We start from the raw sequence: 27,507 nt of genomic DNA, 5'->3' as shown, positions 1-27,507 counted from the left end.
ACTAAGGATGCTGAATCTGTAAATGTACTTTTGATAATTTGACCTAAATTAGGAATTCACCTTAGAATAGCTTCTCAGAACCTCACAGAGTTTCTTGGGATCAAATAAAGCATTATCCTTTATGTTCCAAGGGGGGCTCCAATTGAGAAAATTTCAGATTTGATAAATAAATAAATAAATAAAAATTATATATTAATAGATGACACAAGTGTATTAAGCTAAAAACAAATATTTTAACCATTAGAAATACCTTTTATTAGGGCGTATACACTAAAGTGTCCAGATGGTTGGGTGGCACTGACCACTGCGTTAACTATAGCCACTATAGGCTTTTAGGAACTAGGTCAAATATTTATTCTTAGAGCAACTCCTTCTTCTAAATAAATAGGCTAAATAAATAAAAGCAATAAAAATATATCAAACTATTTCAGCTTTAAAGGGGACATCATGACTAAATGGAAACAGTCGTGAAAATCCCTGCCGAGCTCAGCGTGTGTCCCTCCCGCCGCTCTCCCGTGGGCTTTCCCCCTCTGAGCTCAGCAATCAGTCTGGAGCGACACATGCGGTTGTGGTGGAGGTTTGGCTCTGGGTGATTTGGTGTGTGATCATCTGGCCCTGGTCTGTAATGATGCGCAATGGTTGTGAACGGATGCGCGCTAAAGAAGCACGACAGGCTGCAGAGAGTGAATGAAAAAAAAAGCTGTCCTCTCAGCGGCGTATGATCCACAGGGGTCCGACCATCACGTGTTCTCTGTTAACATCGTTTCGCTTTCCAGCCAGACTACAGACTGTAGACAGTTCCGGTTAAAACTCCACTTTCAAAGTAAAATTCTAACTGACATGTCGGTTTTCAATGGCTAAAAAAAGCCAATACTTTAACGGAAATATGAAAAGACAGAAGCGTGTTAAATAAAGGCACATAAAGAGTTAATTTGCAAAAACAGATAACTCATTTTTAAATTTTTAAAAAATGTTTTCAAAAAATCATTTTTTCTATTACTAGCTTTAGGTATTATCAATCAATTGAAGTTGGGTGGCTTTTACTAAGTCACAATGACATTACTAATAAGCAATATCTTAAAAATGTAACTTAAAAGGAAATGTGTTTTTTGAAAATGTATAAAAACGGAGATATCTGTTTTTGCAAATGAACTCTTCACATAGTCTGCCATGTAGATCTTCAGTTAGGAACCGTGTGAAACCTGGCGATGGACAGCCTCACAAAAGACAGGTTACCCTGTTCACTGCCAAGTTTAATCCTCCTGCTCTAATGACAAAACAGGATTGTCAGGGTAAGAAGTTTATGGCTAAGGTTGGTTGAATAAACACTGACTGCAGCTTTAGGGTTGTTGCAAAACATGCCGACAAGTGACCTGCTATGACTTAGAGCATCATTGATATCAAAGGGTTATGGTAAAAAATTAGGTTTTCCAAATGCAGACAGATCACTTGCTTTGAGATGTCCTACATAAACTGTTAAACTGTGTCTATTCGTGTAGTTCAAGTTGTCTTGTCAGGAGGTGGACACGCAGACAGGCTCTATGGTGCGCGCACTTTTATTTTGAAAGCAGGCTGTACTTGCGGCGTGTCTGCGGTGTGGAGTGAAGTGGGGGAGCTGCAGGTCAGCCTGTTGCGCACTTGGGGGCACGCACAGCGGACAGAGCGCAACAACACGGCGTGAATGGACAGTGCTAGACATGGACTTTTGCAAATTACTTTTATGATTGGACCCACATCACGCGGACCACTCTTTTAATTTAAAGAGGACTCATTGCAACTTGCCACCTTTTGAACGGATACAGCCTTTGCGCATACCAGAACAGGTCAAAGGGGACCATCGAGGTGCGTATGTCTTCGTTTGTCTAAGATGTTGATTTTCACTTTCCAACTTTTCCTTTCGGAAACACAGGTGATCTGATATGAGTGCTTGTGTGTTCCAACTTTTACCTGTGCGAGAAGTAGGTGGCCTATACATGTCCAGCAATACTTTCACTTTCGCCAGGTGCACCTATTTATGCCCCGATTGACACCTCATCTCTGGCAGATAACAGTGAAAACATGCGTCAAATCAGGTTTTCAAGGCAAATGCACTTTCCAGCAGAACTTATGTGGAGTTACGCAACAGGTCGCTGAAATTGTTCTAATCAGCAAGGTGAGATCTTATTGAGCCCGAGGGTGAACTTGGACTCACAGCAAGGCAATTTAAACAAACGCATCGGATTACTTCAACACCATGGGGACTGAACTAAAGAGAGAGGGATGGATGAAGGGTTGACGAAAATGCAGTCAGTCTGGTTGAACCCCACTGAGACAAGACTTCGAAGCGCAGCATGAAAAAATGAAAAACAGGCACGGATGGTTTATCTGATGCGGTTTTCCCATCTAATTCAATTTGGTGGAAAATGAAAATAAAGAGAGGAAAAGTGGCTATAACCGAGGTTTAATCAAATCTCTCATTAACTGTCATTCGTGACAGTATGGTGAGGAGATTTCATGCAGTTCATGATGCTCCTTTGAGCTCGAATTCCCTTTTTGGATGCATTTGAATGAACATTTTTGTTACATTTATAATTCTGTAATGCATCAGGTATTTCTACGTTATTTGATCTTGGTGTAATATAAAGTTGACTGTGAAATTCATTCATTCGGGTTGTACGGTCTCTGCTGTAGATTCTGCAGGGAAAGCATACGTTGCTGCGAAATTGAATAAATCCAGTAAGTGTCGGCCCCTCTAAAGGCAACAGTTAATTAATGATTTTTTCCTGCACTGGTGAAGTGGTGGATGATTTCACGGGAAATCCAAAGATTGAGCCAAAAGGGATCATAGAGCTGCTGTGTGTCAGCGCAGCGGGAGTATATTTGAGTGTGCGCTCGTGTTGTTCGCGCTTTCCTCCACTTCTATCCTTGTGAGGTCCAGTCTGAGGTTAGAACCTCCAGTGATGACTCTTTGGGGATATTTTGGCCAAGTCTCGCGTCATCCCGGGCTGTGTGAGGTCTGTTTGGTTTCAGCATTTGGTTGAACAATTAAGAGGAAGATTTGTCATGCTGTGCTGCTGGATCAGGTCAAGGAGAGTGAGAAACGGAATGAATTGAGATTGTTGAGGCACAGGAATATAATCAACAAAAATAGCCGGTCCTTAAGCGTGTGCCTAAATATAGGCCTGTATAATCTTAAATTTGTGCATATACTTTTTAGAATACACATTTTCTGTAGAGGGGAATACATCACAGACCCTATAATTTTCTCAGTGCTCTCTCAGAGAAATTAATGTATGCAGCCTTTATGCATCCTTTTCTGTGTGGGTGCAAAAAGTTTGTCCAAGAGTAAACATGTTGTAACTTACTGGTTTTGTCACGCATGCATAGCAGGTCCTATTGTTCTAGTTTTGTTGCTGTGCTCGGCATACTGTGGAGCATTTGACTGAAACCTTTTTGCTCTGTTTCATGTTACATGTTCACAGCTGAGATGAGGTCAACATTTTTAAGGGTGGAACAGGCTTATATAATAAAAACCAATGTGCTACCTGCATCAGCTTCAGGGGTGAGATATGAGCAGTGAGCAGAGCTGTTCACTCAGCGTGTGAACAGCTGGGGTGGGGCAAGACAACATCCTAATGAAGTGGATTTAATTGGTTTTAACAAAAAAATATTATCTGTATCTAAAATCTAAAAACAGTTGTTTCAACCCAGCATCAGAAATATTAAATTAAGTTTGCTAAATCCTCAGAATACACTCCTCTGAATAACCCCAAATGATCCCAAGTTTCTCCTTTTCCTTGAATTTGTTCATTTCTTTCCCACACTTAGTTTATGTGTCCATGGTTACTCCTAAGAAGTCCTTTTTCCTTGCATCCCTTCCGACTTAAAAGGGCAGATCTGTTCTTTGAAGTGGGCATTTATGAGGTAATTGTCAATAGTAAGAGTATTACCCACAGAGAATCCTGGTCAGCTCAGCCCTTTTGTCAAAGCTAAGCTATTTGAGTTAAGACTTTCTTAACAAAATTACATGGTAAGATTGACCCCGTTTGCAGATTTATTGTTCTCCAGCTGCTTTCTCAACATGGGGTTGAACTGAAAGACATCCCGTGTGGGTGATACACTTACTATTGATAAGTTACTCATACAACCACAATTCAAGAAACCAAACCAAAATAAAACAAATATCAACAATCCCTTTTATTAAAAGTCTATTTTACATTCTGTTCAGACTTTTTAGACTGCTTCAGGTTGATTACCTCCCTGCAAGCCCTCCCGCTGTCCCAGAGTGTAGAGTGGTAACTTTTTATATTCCAATAAAATGGCTTTATTTCTTTTCATAAAAAACAAAGTCATGAGAGAGCAGTGAGGAGATCTTTTATATTTTCTTTGAACACAAATTAAATGTAAAGAAAATGTAATCACTCATGTATTTGCTGCAGTTAAGAGTAGTCTGACTGAAATGATATACAACTCTTAAACTAGCTAGTTTTAAGAACACCCTAAACAATGTGCTGCAATTACAACCTATAGAGCTATGCTTTTTAACTTTACTTTGCACTGATGTAAGTTGAATGAATGTATGTCAGGGTCAGTATCAGTGTAAGTTCCCAGGTTATGGTGCTGGCGCCAAGGGCACATTTAAGTGGAAATCATTCTTGTAAGTAAGTTTAGGTCCTGATGGACCGGCCAACTGTTTCAAAAAGTTTGTCATTCCTGCTACATCAGGGTCCTAAGAGTGAACAAGTCCAGGATGGGTGTCTGATGGCAGCCAATCACCTCTCAGCCGAGTGAAGCACACACTGCACACTGCTCTTGTTCTTGGCAATGGCTCCAGTGTTGATGGAGGAGGTTAGGATTGAGTCAGTGATGGCAATGTAAGAGAAAACCACAAAGGTTGAGCTTTAATCTCTTGTACTGCAGCACGAAGCATATTCTCTGCTGGGCTTTCTTGATGAGCTGATGTTCAGCATCCACTTTTGGCCCTGGTGATGATAGTGCCCAGGGAGCTTTTCAACTCTACCCAATGTGCAATGATGAATCACACTGGGTGAGGCGGTGCTTGGCACTTTCTGCAGATTTCACCATCTCCAAAGTCTTCAAAACACTCAGCTCTAAACTGTCTTGACAAAAAAAACATCCAATGATCCATTTTCTAACTGTGTAGGCAGACTTTGTCTAATCAGAGATGAGCCAATTGTGGGTGGTATCATTAGCGACCTTCAGGAGGTAATCTGACTGACAACTGGAGAAAGGACTGTTGGGATCAAAAAGTGTATGATCCACCTGCAAGTTCAGTTAAGCACACTCTGCTGGTAAAGTGTGCCCTGCATCAGAGCTTATATACTGAAACTGAGCCTGTTTGACTGGACATGGGGGATGCTCCTTTTTGTCATTCAGTTTGTTTGCAAAGTGCAAATATTTTAAAAAATTGTGGTTTTGTTTCGAAAACACTGAGACTGTAGATTGCCTTTCTTTTAGTGAAGAGTCAAAGCTACACAGTCATGGTTTATAACAGCAGAGTTAGCCCTCTAAGTCCAAAGCTCAATTCAGTACTCAATCTGACATAATTTGTAAATTTAGTATGTTATTACATTCAAGAAGATCACATTGCCAAAGAAAAAATGACAACAGTGCCCTGTGTCCTGACAAGCAAATCTTAACCAGAGCTATCTGTTTTACACTAATACTGTCCAGCTGTTGAATTGCTCTGTAGATCTGTCCCTGTTCCCTCTCCGAATACCCCTTTCATGGCAACCTTAACCATCTGTGGTTTTTATTATAACCAGCCTGGTACATGATGGCACAAAACACTGTGATCGCATCAAGACTGTTGGTAGCAGTCCTCAAAATATCCCAGAGAGTATTGATATTATAGTATTGATCCATGCATGCTTCATGATTCTAAATAGCTCCATTTTTGCAACTCTTTGAAGATTTAATTTATGACCATGTGTGTGAGGAAGGTCAGTATATGGTCAGTGAGGCCCAGTGGACATCAGGTGACATTATAAGGGAAATGTTTAATTTTTGATAGTGATCAAAAACTTTCACCTTTTCTGTTATGAATGTTTCATTTTTTTCTGACAGGGAATAAGGGCGATTTACTCTTAAAATTTGTTGCCTGCCAGCTGCAGATAAGAAACCAGCGTCCATCCTATAACTTGTGTAGCTGAGATTCATCCAGTTTAAGCCTTCATAAGCATCCCAGACTGGACTTAATGGCACCATGAACATATTACATTAACCTTTAATCAAAAATGTTCTCACGCCTTTCCTTTTGTTTCTGAGTTGAATTTAAAAAAAATGTTGCATAATTTTTCAGCAGGTGTGAGATTCCCCTCATGTTCGATTTAGAGGTCATTATTCTGTTTTGCTTACAGATAATGGTACATGAGATACTATTGCGCATTGACTATTGCAGTGTGGAAGATAAGTTGGGATCTGTTTGATGCCATCTCCTGCAGTTTGAGGTCTTTTTGAATCTCTTTCTTACCATGGAATTTCTAAACATTATGTGAGGACAACAGAGTAACAAAAGGACACTGAGTCAGCTTTGTGTATTTTTATATTACAAAAGTGTTTGAAGTTCAAGATCATAAGTACATGTGCAAGCAATGGAGCCTGAAAGTCAATATTTGGTGCAGGGTGATAGATGAAAAAAGCAATTTTTTTTAACAAAAACTTGCATCAATCACAATATATTGTCTATTCATATGGCAAGAACCAAGCAGCAACCTCCGGTCTTGAAATATGATGCCCCTGCGGAAATGCTAAAAAAATTGCAGTTCATCAAGTGTCCGCTTGAGGCTGGCTGCAGAAACATTGGATAACACATACACAACAATTCAAAAAGAATGATCTTTGCAGCAGAAATAAACATGTTTACAGCCTGGTTCAAAAAACGGTTTAGATCTGAAGAGCTAATTTCTCAATCGGCACATCGGGGGTGAATTTTTTCACAAGTCTGTATTTTCAAAGATATTTAACTTAAGAGTTTTGCCCAAATAAGAATTTTTAGTCTTGGCTGACTTGATTGACAGGCGGGCACCCTGTAGCTGACAGGCTTAAGGCCCACCGCTTTACCTCACACACCAGCTCAGACGAAGTTAGGTTGTGTTCAGCATTTCCAATATGGCAACCGCCGATGATTGGCTTCAAAACTATGTCCATTTTAAACAGTCTATGGTCATGACACATTCTCACAGCACTGCTAATGAACATGCAAATGTAAAGTGTCAGGAAAACTTTTGATAAAAGATAAATCTTTGGATTAAAAATATTTAGAAGAAATCAGTTTAAATGTAGTTGCATATACATTCAACAAAAAAGTCAAGAGACAGATGTTTCGTGATGCAGCATAATTTTAAAGTTTTGACCTGAAGTGCATACACTTTGTGTCCGTCAGATGCACACGTATCCCGGAGATTATGTGGAGTATCGGATGTTTTAAATCAGACATTGATCATCATATAGACATATTTATACAGATTATTATCTTGTAACCATATAACAAACATTAGAGCTGGTGTGTGGTTTGAGCTGCTGCCTCCACAATGACAGGTCTCTACCAAAAATACAGTCAAAACAAACACATTGAAGGAGGACATATAAAGTAAGCATTACAAACAGTAGCTAACTGAGCACTCTTACACTTCACCCACCTTCGTAGCTGCACCTGTAACTCTGAGAATGACCTGCATAACCTAAACTCTTACCAATACCAATTGATGATGCTAATGTAGCTGTGGCTAATCATCAGACTCATACCAAAAATGTTGCTTGAAAGCAAGATATTATGCCAGATTCTTAATCTTATCTAATTTTGATGTAAGATCAGTGTTGAATTGCCTCATGTGGCGTCATCTTCGTTGTATGGCCTCCGTCTGTTTCTGACATGCCTTCTGCTGGTCTAGTGGTGTAGCACATTTACTTTTATTGCTACTCCATACGTCACAAGCCTGATTTGCTTCATTTCCAAGGGACTTCAGCTGTAGTGGAAACAGACAGAGCTGGGCCACAGGAACCATTGAGTTCCTTGAAGAGAAGTCCCTGGAACTTAAAGTTCTTGGTACTTGGGGTCAAAAAGCACCTTTAGTGTGGTTTTCCCAAAGCTTACAATCCACTGTGTTAATGAGTTGGAGCGTTTATCGCTCCAAAAGTTCCTTGACTTAGAATTAATTTACAACTGGAGTCAAATTGTAGAGATTTATTTGGGCCTTAAAAGTCGTTAAATGTGTCTTGTGTTTTTCATTCGCTGTGATTCAAAGTTGTCTAACATCAAATAACATATACAACTTAAATGGGCTGAAGAGCATCATTTTTTTTCACATGCCCCCATTCAAAGGATACATTTGACAAATACTGTTATTGTCAGGATATATAACTGTTTTTATGATAAGGCAAACCACATGTTGGCAATATTGAGAAGAATACTCGCACTATGCCAGAGAGGCTTTAATACAGAAGCAGGAAATTGGGAATACTATCAATTTTGGTTTGACAGTTTAGGTCATCAGGAAACATTACTGGTAGAATATCTTCATTAAGTACTGACATCATTGTAAGAACTATTTGAGAAGCATTTTTATTCAGTGTCCATTTGACCCTAAGTGAGCCATATTTGCAAAGTAATCACACTTAGATAGAAAAATAAATCCAGACTCTGGTAGAATCTCAATTCAACAGGCAGACTGTTTGTTCCCAATACCAATCATTAATCACATTTATCAATTACACATGACATATCCTCCTACAACAACCAGGGAGTAGAATATGAGCATTTATTTAGAAAAAATTGGATGATTAAATTAACATTTAAACAATTTATCAATCAGACATTTTAAATTTCTTCTGATTATACCAATGGTCTGTTGTGATGTTCACTTTTCACTGTTCATAGATCACACTATCAATACGAGCAGTCGGCTGCCATGCAAGTGGCCAGGAAACTTTGGAATGGAAAAGATGAACGAAACCCGAAACATCGCTATGAAACACGTTAAGACACAAAAGTCTGAACAAACTGAAAGGACTTCATTCTAGTGGGACCATAGTTATATATTATTGTGTTACCAGTTTGCTGAATTTGATGTTATTCCTGTCCAGTTTGGAAACTTACTGAATCATGAACAACTGTTTGTTTTTTATGACTGTCACATTTAAAAAAAATCTTTATTATTTGTTAAATAATAGTTATCAATTGCTACTCATCACATTTTTATTCACGTTTAAAATGTCATTCTTTTGTGTTGAAGAACTGTTTTTATTTTTGACATTTTACATATTCTGTCCCAGTGTCTTCCACAAACTTGACTGGCCTGCAGTCAGTTGCCACCCAGTTAGAAAAGCTTTGTAGTTAACTTTTAAAATTTAGTTTCATCCACATGTCTGTGGCGACTCGCACACTCCCAAACAGTGCTCATCAATCAATCAATCAATCTTTATTTGTATAGCGCCAAATCACAACAAACGTTATCTCAAGACGCTTTTACAAACATAGGAGGTCTAGACCACTCTATGTCAAATTATTAACAGAGACCCAACACCAAGACAGGATAAGACTCAGTGACTCATGAGCATTGCACATCGCAGTATTTAGCTAGTTACAGTGGCGATGAAAAACTTCCTTTCAACAGGCAGAAACCTCAGGCAGAACCAGACTCATGTTAGACAGCCATCATGCCTCAACTGAGTTGGGTCTGGAAAGACAGATAGAGGGGAGTAAGAGAGAGAGGTGATAGTGATGAGACGAGTAGTAGAAGCTGTTGCCGCTGGAGTCCAGCACGTGCTCTGCTATGTTTTGTAATTCGGTTGCTCGCCAACATCAGTCAGATTAGCTGCACCTGCGTGCTAAGCTTGTAGTTGGTAGCTTTAAATTGAAGCACTTTGATGATGTTTAAATATAATTTCACATAGTGCAAATTACTTTGGACTTGTCAACTGAGCCGTCTGTCAGTTTTTCAAAGTAAAATGCGCCATTCAAAAGCCCAGTGGTGGCCTTATTTTGCTGTAGGTTGCAGAAAGACGCTACAGTGGCTTATCTGATAAACCAAAAGGATCAAAATAGCATACAAGTAAAAAAGAAGCATACATTTCAGACCTTGATTGCATAGATATGGACAACTTTGAGCTGAGAGCCAAGATTTGATTATATATTAAACTTAAATTACTTCAGTATCTGTCGATCCCTTAACTAATACTCAGGTCTGAACTTAGGCCTTTTTTTTGTCACACCCGATTGTAACTTCTATACCATCGGCCTATTTAAGGGAATAAAGACAGAAAAGTAATGGTAACAGAATTTAAAAGACGCATCGGCAGCACATCTCTCAGGTCTTATGTAATTGAAGCTTTCAGCTCTGAGCTGTCTGTACCATCCACTCCTGTGAAAGTGTTAGAATTTTCTCTAAATAAATTATCAATGACTAAGCTGCTTTATAATGACTGTTTTGGTTACAGACCTTCCCAGTTTCCCTTTTGAAAGCGTTTTGTGTGTGTGTGTGTGTGTGTGTGTGTGTGTGTGTGTGTGTGTGTGTGTGTGTGTGTGTGTGTGTGTGTGTGTGTGTGTGTGTGTGTGTGTGTGTGTGTATGTGTGTGTATGTGTTGGTGTTTGCTCCTGAGGATTAACATTGGGGATATGGTATTGTTGTAATTAATTAGAATTTGAAGGATGAGTAAACAGACAACAAGAACAGGTTGTCAGAAAGAAACAGCCCTCTGAGTGGAAGATAATTTCTCTCTCTCTCTCTCTCTCTCTCTCTCTCTCTCTCTCTCTCTCTCTCTCTTTCTCTCTCTCTCTCTCTCTCTCTGTATTTCCTTCTTCCTATCCCACCTTTCTCACCCTTCCCAGATGTATGTTCACTAAAGAGTCTGGATCTGCCAAGGTCTCTACCTGTTAAATGAAAGATATTGGTCCCTGTCATGTTGAGTAGGGTGTCTGTAAGTGACATTAGATAAAGTGTTGAGGTTAATCCAACCTTCATTGTTTAGCCACTTGATGTTAGTAGAGGAGTAACCAACACACGCTTTGCAAAAAGCACGCACCGAGATGTCGGCTGCAAAGTGATTTATTCAGCGCAAATTCTGGTTGACTATTCCAGCACGAAACACAAAAAGCAGGCAAACGTGATAGTTAAACTTAATGATGAAAGATGTGGTGGGAAAACTGTTCCTCTCCACTATCTAATCCAAAAGAACAGAACAAATCAGAGCACATTTAAAGGCTACTTATCAGTGCTCTCATAGTCAGACTCCGCGGCCTCTGCGACGGGGACTATAGCCCCTGTATGTGGGGCACTTAGACTGCTAGGCCACCAGTGCCCCACTAATTTCTGTTCTAAACACAACCTTTAAATCTGGCTCCAACATACAGTGTGCTCCATGAAGAAACTCCTGTTTTGATTTGACTCCATAAAAAAAAGAAAAAAGAATTGATTGGTTGATTTATGCAGAGATAAAACATATTCAAAGAGGAATGGTTTCCCCACTAACAAGAAAAAGGACACCATTGTTTTACTTCTGAAAAGAGGATTATTAGTGGTGGCTTCTCTGGGATATCTGTCAAATGTATGACGTCAGAAAGAGTTTTCTTTTTGCTTTTGGTAGCCGTACTTTGTGTCCAAGTTGCCTTACGCTGCTCATCTTTAGAGAGACAGGAATTGTGATCACACCACCACTTCTTGACATGTTGCTATACATATCAAGGTTTCATTAGCTTTGCATGTAGAAATATTCTATTCAACTTAAATGTTTTGAAAAGTCCAGACAAACAGTACCCTGAAGAAGAAGAGTATTTTCATGTATATTTTAATGCCTATAACCACTGACACAGATGCTTTTAACATTGCACATTGTGAAGTGTCTGCATCCTACTGTTTGTTTTTTAATCCTGTTTTTATTCTTACTGCCCTTTTATTATGCCCTGTAGCACTTTGAGATTTTCTCCAAATGTAAAGTGCGTGATACATTATTATTATTATTATTATTATTATTATTATTATTATTATTATTATTATTATTATTATTATTATTATTATTATTATTATTATTACATTCTCAGTGACAATGAGTGATATATATTTGACTTTATTTTTAAGACAGCAGGACAAGAGTATATGTTAAAAAATTCCACTCACTCATTTTCTGGAGAAAGGGATAAAGACACACAAACCCCTTTGACAGAGGGGTGGCCAATAGTTACACAAACTAAGTTCCGCTCAGGAGCTGTACACAGCCATGAAGTTTTCATAGACTTTTCAGGCTACAGCTTTTCATTCACTCAAGGATTTATTACCAACATTTCATGAGTGTGTTATTGTGCTTCAGTGTTTTGTCTGTGCCCCTGACTCTTTGTTGTCTATTACTTTCAAACTGTCTGCAGGAGGAGGAAACAGTAAAACAAGAGTCTGTCTGCCAGCATGTGTAAGAAATGCTCAGCGAGGAGATGAGGACCTGAAGACACATGAACTCGTCAACACATGTCCTGCTGAACACACACACTGAAGAGTTGCAGACAACAGTGGCATAAGACTTTGTGAGTGTGCGGTCGGCCCTGTGTGTTTGTGTGTGTGTGTGTGTGTTCTTACATACTTTGCTGTGGTTCAAGCAAAGGACAAAAGCTGAAGATTATGGTACAACCGTCCACCTCAGCCTACCTGCTGGGAGGCCTTTTGGGTAAGAGAATCCTCATGTTTGTGTGTGTGTGTGTGTGTGTGTGTGTGTGTGTGTGTGTGTGTGTGTGTGTGTGTGTGTGTGTGTGAGAGATGGGATACGTACTGATTTTAATGGTCCTCTGCTGGCCTTTGCCTATGTGAAATAGTGTGAAAAATGCTTGCCCTTGAGGAAAGATAGAAGGGCAAAATGTGTGTAAAAGATCTGGCTATGACGTCTGTCTCTGTGTGAAGCCTTGTTTACAATCAACAATTTGAGTGAAGTTAGAGTTCAGAAATCTGTCTTTTCCTGTTGTGTTGATTCTAGGGACTTCTTTGAAAAAAATCTGTAGTATTTTTTCCGTGATAAAGCCTGCATTTCCCATGAGAGCCATCTCCAATTGTAGCATAAATGTGGCTATTGCAGATCTTCTTTTCAGCTGCTTTTTTTTGTTCAAGACACATTTTTGCAGGATGCAGTGATGAAGTAATGTAATGATTTGTAGCTACATTGAATTATTTACTGTAACGTAACAACAGAACTTTGTGAACCCTGATATATTACGGTTAGCTTACAAAAGGAGAGCACACATTATTGTCACAGCGCCAGTGTTCTGATGTGTGCTGTCTCCATAAATGTCCCAATAACCTAAATATGCACCAGTTTAACTCTTTTTTCCTCAAAGAGCAGTGAAGCATTTACAACCAGAATGTTAAATTCTGCTCCATTTGCTCTTGTTCTTAATAAAACCTTAGTAATAGAGTTTTCCATCTAAAACAATACTTAAACGTTGACACCAAAATTCAGTATAAAGAAATAGCCAATCTTGCCACTGATAATCTCACTTTATCATGTTGGTCATGAAGAGGCATCAGAATAAGAGTGAGAGTATTTCAAAATCAGTTAATACTCCTCTCAGTGGCTTTAAACCTAAATGGTTGCTAGATGACCACCATTGGGTTTTTAGTTTGTGTGACCAGCTTGTCTCTTACATTTTCATTATATTTTTCAACCAATCAACATCTAGAGACACTGAAAGATCATCCTATGGATAGGTATACAGTTTTTCAGGTGTGTCTTATAACATTACTCACATGTCCTTATGTACAAGTCGAACAAAAATAGTAACTAAAGCAACATATTAACTAGAACTACTTTAAACGCTTACATGAGAATGTGACCAAACATTTTCAGCATTATAGACATACAACAACAGAATGCATTTTCACACTTTAGAAGCCCTGAAAGCACATCCTGGTGCTTTACAGTATATCCATGTTTAACTGACCTGCATCCAGGTGTCATGAATCTGCTGTCATGATATCAAGAGGCAAACATCCTCCCATTCGCTCTCCTGTAACCTCAGTCTCTGTGTTGATTGGGTCTGTTTGTGCAGAATGTTGGTTGTGAATTGGTCTCTTTGTAAAGCATTGATGACGGTGTAAGTGACTTTTTGGTGCAGCCTAGAAATCATAAATTCCAATATTTCCATCTCCAAAGTTACCTGTGTTATTCAATTATGCAACTGTTGGTATTAAAGACTGGATGGGTTTCATTAAAAGTCATGAGACTGGAATTAGTGGATTTAAAGATAATGACAAGGTTATGACCTATGTCATTGCTAATTGTTGATTTAGACAAGTGTGAACATATTTTCACAGTTATCTGCTTAAAGAGATAGTTCAGGGTTTTTTAGGTTAGGTTGTATAAGTGGATTGTTATTAGTAATTGTTTTAGCCACAGGGGATCCTGGCCAGCTCGGCCCCTTTGTTGGGAATGTGGATGCAGACCTGTAACAGAAACTAGGCTCAATCTCTGTAGACGTGGTCAGCTCTACTTGGGAATTTATCTAATTTTAATAAACCCTGACCCTAACATTTGTATCGGTGTTACTGTACGCTGTATTTAGTAAATGTTCTGCACTTTATTTTGCTGTCAGAAAGCCCAGCTTTTGGTGCACTATTCTCAGATGCCACAGTCTTCCTCCTCGGGTCTATGAGTCACTGACATATCGTGAGTTTTGATATTTTTGTATCCCAGTTTTATATGATTTTAAGCACAGATGCTGAACATTATCCATCTGACATATTTTGTGATTTCAGCTCAGTCTTCCTCTTCGACAGCTAACAGTGTATTTTAATAAGGTACAAATACTGTGGGCCATGAGTTGGGTCATTTTGCATTTAAAACAGTGGGAGTCGAAAACTAACGTTGAAGGTTCAAGTTTCAAGGTTCACTTTATTCTCATTCAGTCACACTTAAAAACACGAAGGAACAAAGCATGTTACTCAGGTCCAGCAGCGTACAGAATAGACAACAAGCCAAAGATAGAAAGTGCAGTAATGTGGGCATGCAGTCACAGCAGAGAACAGACCTAAAGAGAGTTCACAAGTCTCACAGCTTCTTGAAAGAAGCTACACCTTAGCCTCATTGTTCTGGCTTTTAGGCTGCGCAGTCTTCTGCCTGAGTGGAGAGGGGTGAACAGTCCATGTGCTGGATGGGTGGGGTCCTCCATGATGTGCGACGCCCTGCCTCTGCACCTGCTGACATATATATCCTCCAGTGAAGGGAGACTGCTGTTTGTAGCTTTCACTCGCTGCAGCGCCTTCCTGTCAGCCACAGAGCAATTACCATACCAGACAGTGATGGATTCTGTCAGTGTGCTCTCCACCCCGCACTGGTAGAAAGATGTCAGGACAGCAGGGCTGAGGCCAGCCCGCTTCAGCCTTCTCACTACTTGAGATTTATTTTATCCTGTTACGGGTCGCTCTTCTAGATTCACACCGGTGTTCTATCCAATAGTGCTTCCTATCCAAAAGTAATGAACAGTGGAAACTTGACATTTACAAATTACTGAGACTGCAGTTTGTGCTTGACAAAGAAGGTCTTCTGCCATTTTTTTTACTTTTCATGACCTCACCAGCACATACCTGCTGCAGCACTTGGAAACTTGCAGCAAGAAGATGCCTCCTGAGTCCACACACGACAACCACAAACTGCTACAGAAGATTGCAGTTACTACCAACAAACAGGTTCTATGCTGTGTGATAAATCGACTAGTGTTTGTCCTCTCTGGAACCATCTCGGAGCAAAGCCGAATAGTAAATCAGGTTCATGGTAAAAGGGAGGTAGAGGGCATAGTGCGTTGAGATACGTGATGAGACCAGCTGATCTGGACCAGACTGAGCACCTCTTCAACCCCGGTATTGGGTAGGACACAGCTGTGAATAGCTGCGAAAGGGAGGATTAGCAAAAAAAACTCCCCAACAACTGAATGTGAAGCTGCAGAACCGAATTGGCTTCACTGTTGCAGGACCCAGGATCTCCATCTAATCAGGACTACCCTTCATCCTCTGGCAGCAGGGTAAGGACTGAAAGCATGTCAAATGGTAAGGCTACATGGAAAGCTACAGCCTGGGCCTCAAACTCTGATTGTGGGTGATGTTTGTGTAAAAGGTGTGCTAAGGATTTGCAGTAAAAACACAAATGCACTCTGTTGTCCCAAGGATATTAACTCTGGCTTTGCAGAAAGAATCCTGCGTGTTGTTGCTGAAAACCTGACTGTAAAGAATATCATACTGCAAATGATGGGTCAAATGAAAACAGCAACCTGAAGTTTTGAAATAGGACTTCACCAGTCTGCAGCAGCCCTATACCACCGGTCAGAAAAGCAGCTGAGAGATTCCACAGGTTGTGGACACTGCATAAGTGGCTTTGAAATGCCTCCGATGCTAGTTCAGTTTTCTGGGAAAGGAGACATCTTTTGAAGGCAGACAGACTTTGCTTGAACAAGTCAACAGTGAAATTGTTTACCTCCAACTCCTGCTTCACCCATCAGTCCCCTCTACCAAGGCCAAGAGACACCAGATATCAGCACTAAGGGAAGACATGATTCACTGTCAGAATCACTAATGCGTTAGTTTGGTTGTGTTTTTGTCTTTTATGAAGCCTGCAGCCACAAACATCTAATCAGTGCACTGCAGGTAAATTACTGTGTATAGATGGAAGAATACGTATGTGCCGCGTCTGAAAATAGTGCAAAAACAAGTGGTCTTTCTGACAGAAAAACTGTACATTTTCACAAACATCATTGTTAGGGTCAAGGTTCTTTTTAATTGTGTGGTAGAGCTGACCCCATCTGCAGCTGTTGATAACTTATAGCTTCTAGTGGTTCTCCAGCTGATTTTCCAACAAATGGGCCCTCATACAACCCCACTTGTTAAAAAAAACCTATACCTATAAGGCCGTGTGAGGTAAAGATCTTACAATGCAAAGTTCACAGCATTCAAAAGTCAGTCCTGCATAATGGCCATAAACTTTGTGTCTTTTGTGTCAGCCAGATGTTCTCTGTATTTACACACACCACAAACTGCATTTCCCTTTAAACAGCCATCCCACCCGTTACGTTACACCTTAAAAATAGTTATGGTCCAAACCCCCTGGTCTTGTGTCCTTGCACTGGACAATGTCTTTTAGAGAAAATTGAGTTTAAACAGTATTCAGTATGTAACCTGATCATTGAGGCACAAACACTGTTAACACACCAGTTGTTCTTCAAATGGATCATCAGTTTGCATATGATCCGCAATCGCACACAGAAGTAATACAGTACCATTTTGTACAGCTGTATAGACTGTGCTTTTCTCACAATGTTAACCCATATCATCCTTGTGTCTTTGCAGCAACAGTGTCTGCTTAATGTGTGAGAAGAATTACACTTCTCTGACTGACTCTTACGTTTGTAAAAGCGTCCATATTTTATTTAGGTTAAAGCGCAGAACGCACTAGGATTGGTTTAAAATATTTTGTTGAGGTTAAACCAATCCAACAGTCAGACCATATAAGTTGCGTACTCTTATAACTTTACCGTCCATCCATTTGTATTGGTGATATTCAGGCATGTTGCACAAAATTCTTGGAGTACTTTTTTCCATGAGCCCCTAACTAAATCCACAGCAATTCAAAGTTATTCTTTGTGGGTCCTTCCTGCAAATAGGTCCTGTTTACCCCAGTTCATTGTTTGTGTGATCCTTCATTTGCCCTACCCCCCCAAACACACTTTGTTGTCACCTGACGTTCTAAATGATTTGTGTGTCCATAAAAATGTCCCCGTTTGGCTTTCAATTTGTACTGTTTAAGTGGTCCTGGCACATCATTTCAACACATCAGGTGTAAACCCAGCATGGTCATTTCACTTTCTCTATTAAGACCTTGTTGCACTAATGACAGTTACAATTTGCTATCACCAATTATTTTCTCTGACTATCTTACCATCAAGAGTCCACATGCAAGTGTTGATCTGAATGATCAGAGAATTTAAATAAATCTATGGAAACAAGGCAGCAAATAAAACACCAGCAACACCTGGTAGGAATGCACTGCACAGCAAAATGTGTTAAAAAAGTTAATTCAAGATATTTTCCATTATGCGGGGACTTTTAACTAAACTGTTAAAATCTCAGAAGATTAAACTTTTTCTGTCTTTTTTTTAAGCATTTCTTAACAGGCTCGTAATTCTATTTTCTAAGTAGCTCCACCATCAGACCACCCATACGCTTTGACAGTGAACCACAGAGTGCCATCATGTTCTTGTCCCAGCGTGTAAATTTACACAGTGCTATGGCATTTTGATAGTTGAAGAGGCTCAATGTGTAAACAAAGGAACACATTCTGTCCTGCCACTCCCCCTTTTACACAGACTGTGGTTCAACTCTGCCGCCACCTCAGTGGCCAACAAACTCACTCACCATTCTGCCTCCGCAATTTACATGAACTGTACAGCTTGAAATAAGCTCTCTGCTCCCGTCTGGAGCAGGCTGTTTACAATGTGCTATAGAGAGCTGGATTACGGTCTGCAATACTTGCAATGTTTTTCACAATCAGTGATGTTAAAATATTTCTAAATAGCACATGTATTGCGGCACTATGGACCCAAACAGAAACAGCTGATTACTGTCATCGGCCTATGCAAAGAAAAGCACTCATTACTTTAAACCAGGTTCTTCTTGCATGTTTACCGTTCTTTTTAGGGCTTCTACATCCATCTTTATAGACTTTTCCCCTTAGAGGTAGCTTCATTTGTTCCTATATAGGGCTGTCAAAGTCAACATGATAATGTGTTAATTCAATTCCCTTTTACGCCACTGATGACCTGTGATCAAAACATATACATATTATGATTATGATCCTTGGCCTGCCCTGTGGGAAAATAGGAGGCTGATCTGCAGTAACATTGTGGAGGGCAAGTAGAAACCTCACTGAGCAGAAATCAATGAAGTTAATGGCGTTGTAGAAAATGTATCTATTTCATTCTTATGTTTCAGAATCTAAGGATATTTTCTTACCTGGCTGTGTTAAATACTACAATTCTGTTTGGTGAAAAACCCACAACAATGGCGATTAGTTCTCAACAAAAGCAGCACCTCAGACAACCTGGTCACACATATCATATCAGATCAATTTACATCAGGGTCTCGCTCGCCCTGCTGGCATTCTACTTTGGATTATACCAGCTCACCATACATTATCTCTTACACGTAACAGGACAGAAAAATGCAGACACACTTTAATCCAATCAAAAGAGCAGACAGTTTAACATAATCATGTTGGGACATCTGTTTCGTGTTTGTGTCAGATGTCCCTGTAGTAACATCAGAACACTGTTCAGTACAAAGGAGGACCGCCATGTTTCCAGATGACAGTTATAAACCCCAAGCACCTTTTGTAGAACTGTTGAAGCATATCTGGCTAATTTAGCACACATAAGCCATGAGCTCTGTCCTGGTCGATTTTATACTCATCTGAATGAAAGACCAGTTGCTTTATATCACAAATCAGATGCTACGTGCAGCAGAATGAGAAAGATAGAAACAGATTGTTTGTGCAGGGTTGTTTGGCACTTCTTGACATCTGAAATTCTACCCCCAGGGCCTGTGGTATTCTACTCTGTAATATGAAAGGGCAGTCCACTGGCTTGTGTCTTCTCTGCACAGTCCCATGTGGTTTGGTAAACAAAGAGCGTGCTCATTGTCTGTCAAATTGTTCTGAGTCCAGAAAAGCAGAAACCTGAATCAGTGAACTAACACTGATACCCAAGCAGAGGTTCAGCTTTAACAACACTGACCCCACTTTCAGACCTCAGGAGTGACACAACTTAACTCATCTGTTCCTCTTCCTCATTCAGACTCTTACTAATGTATCGCCCACATCCTCATGTGGTCACTTCATATGGGCCACAAAGAATGGTTGATGTTTTGGCACAGAGGTCAGGTGACACATCAGTGTATGATGCTGTCCATTCATGTTGTCCACTAAGTATCCACAGCAAGAGGGGATTGCATAATACTGGAACTACAACTGACGTCATTTACAGAATCCAAAAAATTTTTTACTTCTTAATTACTGGTACTCTGAAAATGGCAGCACTCAACCACACCACATGGTTTTTCTTAAAGTCTTATTTTGATTGTTAAGAGCTTAAATTTCCAAAATAGGATAAACATTTTACTGACTCTTGATTGTGCCTTTTAACCCTTTTTACACCTGGTTTCAACATTCCTCCTGTATGTTGGGATCACAAGTGGACAGCCACATCTTCAAGTATCACTGAGGAGGGCTTGCGATCCAGGCACTTAGGCCACATGTGGGGGAGATCAGCGACACATTTTTCCACATTGGTCTGTCACATTAAAGCAGACCTACTGATTCGTATTGTAATACATGCATAAAATGTTACAGTGGGGAAGCGGCTAGCCCCAGACGTTTTCTGCAGAGGCATAACTTTCAGGTTGTTTTATAAATGTCCCAGACTGACATAATGAAAGCAATACTAGAAATGTTGCAGAAATTACCACACTACCAAGCTGACCAATCACAGGGCTAGTGTGATGAGGAGGTGTGAAGTATGAGGAAGTGTATGACATGTTACGGACATAGAATTGTGCACAAGTTGGGTATATACTATTGCATAGACTAAACTCCGAAGTATAAATCAGGCTTAACTCATGATATTATCTAAGATATGGCAGTGCTGTTGTTGATTAAATGTTGTGTTTACAGAAGATGCCACTTATGATCAGAACCTCAGTCCCTAGAGAGATTATGACATCTAAAATTCCATGCATGTATTTAATCCTCCCGTTAAACCAGTTGTTTCACTGAATAAGAGGATAGATTTTCCTACATATTAGATTTTCAACAACATTACCAACATTAGGTTTAAACCACAAAATATTTTTTAGGAAAACAAAAAAAAAATGAAAGAAGCTGCTTTTGCAGAAGAATTGTATTAGTTTCACATTGGCAAACCACAACCTCAATGAGAAACACAATTCAACCCTCAGGAGCAAACAAATCATATCAATCTATTGCAGGGTTGAGGATGAAGAATCACACACGGAACTATTGATGACAATCAGACAAAGAATTCTTTTCGCACTCAATAAACGATGAATAATCTGATAATGAATAAAGCAATGATGTAAATGAGTTGAAGACAGAATTGGGCAGAAAGCATGCTTGATAACAGATGGCATTACACTCCTGTTAAGCCACTGTGGATCCCACTGCAATGACTGGTGGCAAAGCAGAGGCTGCCTTGGCCCTTTCTCACCTGTCTTGTTCCTCTCTCTCTTTTTGTCCTCTCTTCTTTCTTTACACACAAACAGATTGTGTTCAACTAGAAAACTGCACACAGTATGATGCAAAAGCAAACAGAGTAATTGTCATGACACTATGAGTAAGAGGGGGTTGGAGAGAATCCATATTTGATGATAGATGATAGATGATTTGGTTACGTCAAATCAGTGCAGATTTTACTGCAATGGATGTGAAGCTGTCATTGTATTATTTATTACAATTCTGCAATTCTGTAATCTTGAACACATGTCCACTTTCTCACCTGGTTCTTGCTGTCTCTCTCTCCTGATTGCATCCGTCTCCTTCTCTTCGTCTCTATACTTTGCTCTCCTTCTTTGTGCTTTCAAACCAAAAGGCAGACCCATCATCCCAACAACACTGAATTTATTATCTAACAAGTAGTAGAAGCAGTATAATTTGGTCGTACTCATGTCTATATGTTTTTTGTATTTCGTCCCTCACTGTATAAATGGTGCAGCCCATTTTGTATGGTTTATTCTTTATTTCTGTACATACCAAATATGATACATGATAAGTGTCTTTACATGCTTAAAGGACATGATTGGGAGATGACACTGGTGAGCGGTTCATCATCTTTTACTAGCAGCATAGTGAAGATACGTACATTTGATTACATGGATCTGTGTGGTATTCAAATGTTTTCACTGTAAACAGAAAATCTAGTCTGCAGTGGAGTTCTTATATTTCACGGATAATCCATTATACTACCACCAGGCTTCATGGCCGAAGTTTTACATACATTGTCCCAACTAACGGAAGCATCCTTCAATAGACCCAGCCTAGAACCTGGCCCTTGTAATGTGTGTTGACTGCTCAACCAAACAGAAATAAAACAGTCTGGTTCACCATAGAGTTCCTGTTATTATTTTATTATTTTAAAGTTAGTTAAAGTTTCAAAGCCCTGTATTTTTTTCCATATCTGTTCCATTGGGTTGACACCAATTACTTGCATCTAAAAGTATATTACTTGGCAGCATAGAGAGTCTGCCAGGCATGTAATATATCTTGGGATGTGCCTGGTCATGAAAAGCCCTGGGTGGACCCGTCATTGCCCGGAAAGATGCACCAAGTTGTCTCCATTTGTAAGAGCCTTTGAAATTTGAGAGCCTTTGATGAGCTGCTGGGACACAACCAATGTTAAGATGTGCCCTTTAAAGGGTGTAGTCCAGGGGTGTCCAAACATTTTTCAAAGAGGGCCACATTTGATGTTGTCAGAATACCTCAGGGCCAGTGGCTCCTACTGAGACTTAGGAATCATAAAAGTTATATATGAAATCTCTATTTAATAACAAATATCTTACTACTCAATAAATCAGTAACTAGGTAGTCCTCAGTTCTCCACAAGCCATGTAAACATTAGCAAACTTTATCTTCTTCTGGAGGAAAATGTTTTTCATTTGGGTCGGGCAATTTGGGAAAAATATTGTCTTATTATTTTTCTATGGCAGGATCACAATCTGGATTTCATAACACTTCTTTTTCATGTTGTTTTTAGGACTTTTCTGACCAGCAGACAACATTTTAAAAACACAATCATTCTTTTCCTGTGTTCTAAACAATTTGTATGCACCAATTTAGCCTTTTTTGGAAAATTTCCTAATTTTGATCTTGTCTTGTGTCCTCTTTTGTGTCTTCTGAACTTGTATTGACATTTTCACATCATGATAAAAACATTAATTTGAAAACCTGTCAGCTTTAAGAGTTCTTGTGTTTCTTCTTTACTGCTGTCTTGCAGAATTCCCAGAGCTTTGGCTTTTATACGAGTCGTCCATGAAGCTTTTTGAGACATTTCTGGATGGACTTTAGTTTTGTTTGTGTGCTTGAAAGAAACTGCAAATGTACAGATGATACAGAATGTGATTAATTTCTGTGCTATACATAACACATTTTAAGATGGAAGCTTGGGGCCATAAATAAATGGACCTTGGGCCGCGATTGGCCCCCGGGCCGCACTTTGGACACCCCTGGTGTAGTCCCTGAATTGGGACACAGCTCTATTACTTTTAGAAGGTTGGGAAATGATTGGGTCTCTGTGTTTATTTGCATATAAAGCTGGGAGTGAGATCCATCTCAAGTGGTCACTAGAGATGCATTTGGAGATGCATATTAGTACTTTGTACTGTCACATTACAATCCAACCACCTTGGAGGCATGTTGTAGGAAGCAGATGTAAACCACCCCTTTAATGTCTCACACTCCAATACATTGAGTATATGCAAGTATGCAAAATCACCTCAAACCCAAAGTGAGGAGTTTTGGCTGTTTAACAAATTGACTGACATTAATACTTATTCCTCTGTGACCCATAAAAGCAAATGAGGCTATCAGAGATAAGACTGATTATTTTATAACAGATCAATGTTGAAGCTAGTCACAGCTCCTGTACTGCCTTCAGGATCCCTTCTTATGATCAGTCTAGTTTGTAATGAATGCTGGAAACTGGCCGTAACAGATCGTATGCAGACTGGAATTGCAATCACAATGGGTTCAGGACCCTTTGCCCATTTCCTATATATTTTTAAGCCTTATGTGAAAATATTTTTAAAATAAAATAAGCATGTAATGAAATCCAAAACGTGACATCAGAAATGTTTGCTAAATTATGTAAAAAATAAAAAGAAATCTGGCTTTGATTCAAATATTCTGGTCCCTAACAACAGCCTTAGTAGTGACACCAGTAGATTTGCACATCTGGAGTTAAAGACTGTCTGAATCCTTCCTCTACAGAAGCTGTGAAGCCCCATCAGGTTGGAAGTTGACCTTTGGTGGACAGCCAATTTCAGATCTCTCCAGAGATTTTGGATCTAGTTAAAGACAGAGCTCTGAGTCAGCGTCTCTCAAACATTCACAGTGTCTCTCAGGCATCTCTGCTTTGTCTTGGATATGTGCTGAGGGTTATTGTCCTGTTGGGCGGTAACCTTTGCCCAGTCTAAGGTCTTGAACCCTCTGGACGAGGTTTTCATTGAAGAAATCTATAATTTGCTTCATTCTGTCTTCTGCTTCCCCTTGAGCTGGACTTTCCCTTCAAATTCCTGCAGCTCTTTTACCACACACAGTAATCATCTAATCTTAAACTCGGCCTGAGGCATAGATGAACTGCCTTTATTTTTTGTCTGGAGGAAAGTATCCAAGCTACTCCCACCTGGTAGAAACTAACACCCACACCTCAGAAAAGATAAAATAAGATAAAATAGGTTCTGACATGATGAGATATGACATAAGATAAGATAAGATAAAATAAGATAAGATAAGATTGAACTAACATCCTCCAGGAATTACCTATTTTTGCTGAGAAACATGAAAAGTTGAACTCACATTTCTGGCAGATGGCTGTGTGTTTCTGCTGTTTTTTATTACAAATAGTTGAAGTAAAAATGTAAAAGTGTACTACCACTGACTGAGCCACAACAGCCACCATATACTACTTAGCCCCCTCACTCACCGTCCTCTGGTTCAAAGTAAGTAGTCCTATTCAGTACTCAGTGTTCACATCCATTTTAAATAGAGTATTTACTTTTACTTGCGTAGATTACTGGACTAGTATTTGATTCTACTTAAGTAAAGTTGAATGTACACCACTGTACTATTACTTGAGTGGAATACTTTGGTACTCTTTCCACCCCTGCTCAGTGGTATAATGGATGAATCCATGGATGAATAAAAACCCTAGAGGTTGAGGAGGGAGTCATTTAAAAGATGTGAAAAGAGAAGATGTCGGCACATATGTCGGCGTAGGCCTCTGTTCTTTGTCTGCCATCATGTTGTAAACATTACACTGTGGCTTTTGCAGTGTGCCATCAGGGAAGACCTCACGCTGTGAGGGAAATGTGTGAAGAAGCAGCTCAGTAAAATTGTCGGGGCAGAGAATCATTGTGGCAGTTTGAGCTGGAAGTGAATGGTTGGTTGGTAACCTCTTTGCCCTGTCATGGTCCCATGCCCCATATCATCTTAAAACAGGGCTGTTTTCTACACTCCTTTGTGGTTTGCTCCTGTGAAAATTGACCGTCCTCTACTCAAGTGAAAGATATTGTGATACTGGGAACAAGCTTAACTAGTTTTTAAGTGCAGCAGAAGTTCATAAGTCAGCTTTTTGATGATGATTAGAGGTCACAGAGGTCATTACCTGCAGGAGACTCCTCACTGCTTAGGTCATGTTGCGTAATCAGTGCTTGATTCCTATCTATTTAGGGAAAACCTGTTTGAATAATGACGCTTCACTGGCTGTGTGGAAGTGTTTTGTGTATTCTCATCTAACAGATTCAAACACACTCTGAAAAGTTTAATTCATATGAATACAGAACCCACAGAGCACACGATTTTGAACTCAGAGGTGAGAGGTGTGAACTAAACTTAAAATGTGATATCAGAATCAATAATCTACACTAGAATGACAGTTTGGCTTTCTACCATTTTTTCGCAGTAATTTGCATACATATGTCCAACCCTATTTCACCCCCAAATGTATGTTTTCCCTTTTCTTTTAAACGTTAAATTTCAGCTCCTAAATATTTCACACCCCCACACCATCACAGAGGCTGGTCTTTGAAATGTGTGCTGATAGAAAGCAAGGTGGTGCCTGTCCTCTTTACATCAGAGTACACAGCATCCATGATTTCCAAAAAGAATGTCAAATTTTGGTTCTTCAGACCACAGGGCAGGTTTCCTTATCAACTCAGTCCATCTTGAATGAGCTTGGGTGCATTAAAGTTGGTGGTGTTACAGGAGCTTGTCTTTATAAGGTTTCCTTTGTGGTAGAGTTGAACCTGCATTTGTAGATGCAGTGATGACGTGAGTTCACATATAATGGTTTATGGCAGTGTTCCTGAACCCATAGTACACTACACCAAAAACAAAATCGTCCCAAATATCACAGCCATCCATTTGTTTTTGACCTTGTCCTTTGCAAACATAGATTTCTTTAGAACTTCTGAATCTTTTAATGATATTTTAAACTGTAGGCAATATCATTTCCAGATTCTTTGCAATTTTAAGTCGAGAAACATTATTCTGAAGTTGTTGCTGTCACAGTTATCACCTGCCACACCTGCTCAGCCTCTCAGCCCACTACATTTCCACTCCCCTTCGTTTACCTGAACCACACTCTCCTCATTAAGCCAACACAAATCACCTGTTTCTCATTACCTGCTGCCAGTATTTAAGTCCCGGTTTCAGCTCACTCAGTGCCAGATTGTTCTCTCTGCAAATGCAAGACTCTCCAGCCCTTTTCCTCAGACTGATCTTCCGGTTTCGACCCTGCCTGTCCCCGACCTTCCTTCCTCGTTTATGCCCTGGTAACTACCTCAGCCTTCTGTTCCCGACCAAGAGATTTGCCTGCTCCTCTTCTGTTTCCAGCCTGATCCTCCACATAGCGAAACCAGCTTCTCAACAGACATTGTGTGACCTGGTTAGTAAAGACTGTTACCTGCTGTTTCCTCTGGGCTCCAGTGTGCTGCTTTTGGGTTCACCCTCACACCCGTTACAGTTGCATTATTTGCCAATGGGGTCTTTATAATGTTGTAAACCCCTCCCCTTCTTTCCTGCTGAAAGACTCAACCTCTCCATGTTGCTCTTTTTACACCCCATCATGGTACCAACCTGTTTCCACTTGACCTCATCAATCATGAGATGTTCCACTTAATATTTTTACATTTTACAGCTCTTCTGCTATTTTGTTGGATCAGCCGCACTTTTTGAAACATGTTGCTGAAATAAAATTCTAAATCGACATTGTTCTTCAAAAACAAGACAATGTCTCAATGTTATGTTGTCTTTGTGTAATTTTTAATTTGATATGCTGTTTCAACACTTTGCAAATTCTTCTTTTATTAACATTTCACACAGTGTCACAGGCGAATAGGAAACAGGGTTGCAAACATTTACTGTATGTGGATGTCAATTCAATTCTGACATCTTAAAATGCAACACAGAAAAAGAACCACTTGTTTGTAATTAGGATATCATCTGGCTAAACTGCTATAGGCTTGTTTCCAAGAGGTTTTGTAGGTATAATGTATAATAAATCCACTCATGTGATGAGGTTCTGCAGGTTCAGATACAGAAATAAATCACGTGAAGTATTTAAACCATACCTGAATCTTTTCTCCTGAATAGTAAAGTTGTGTGTTTTCAGCCAGCTTGATGGACTGCACAAGCTTATATATAAAAGCAGTTTGGTTTAGCACAGACTTATCAAACTACAGAGGGAATGTGCCAATTCATCAT

General features: G+C 39.6%; 1 protein-coding gene across 1 annotated transcript in view; it reads left to right on the top strand.

Annotated features, from left to right (window-relative positions):
* Positions 1–1,643: 1,643 nt before the first annotated feature.
* The window catches only part of il34 (interleukin 34), a 39,534-nt gene continuing 13,670 nt past the window's right edge, over positions 1,644–27,507 (top strand). The window contains exons 1-2 of the mRNA XM_034685019.1: positions 1,644–1,842; positions 12,359–12,651. Coding sequence (XP_034540910.1) covers positions 12,606–12,651 — 46 coding nt within the window. The 5' untranslated portion in view covers positions 1,644–1,842; positions 12,359–12,605. The remainder of the gene's footprint in view (positions 1,843–12,358; positions 12,652–27,507) is intronic.

The sequence above is a fragment of the Notolabrus celidotus genome, chromosome 6, assembly GCF_009762535.1.
Source record: "Notolabrus celidotus isolate fNotCel1 chromosome 6, fNotCel1.pri, whole genome shotgun sequence".
Lineage (NCBI taxonomy): Eukaryota > Metazoa > Chordata > Actinopteri > Labriformes > Labridae > Notolabrus > Notolabrus celidotus.
This window is presented reverse-complemented; position numbering and strand designations above follow the sequence as displayed.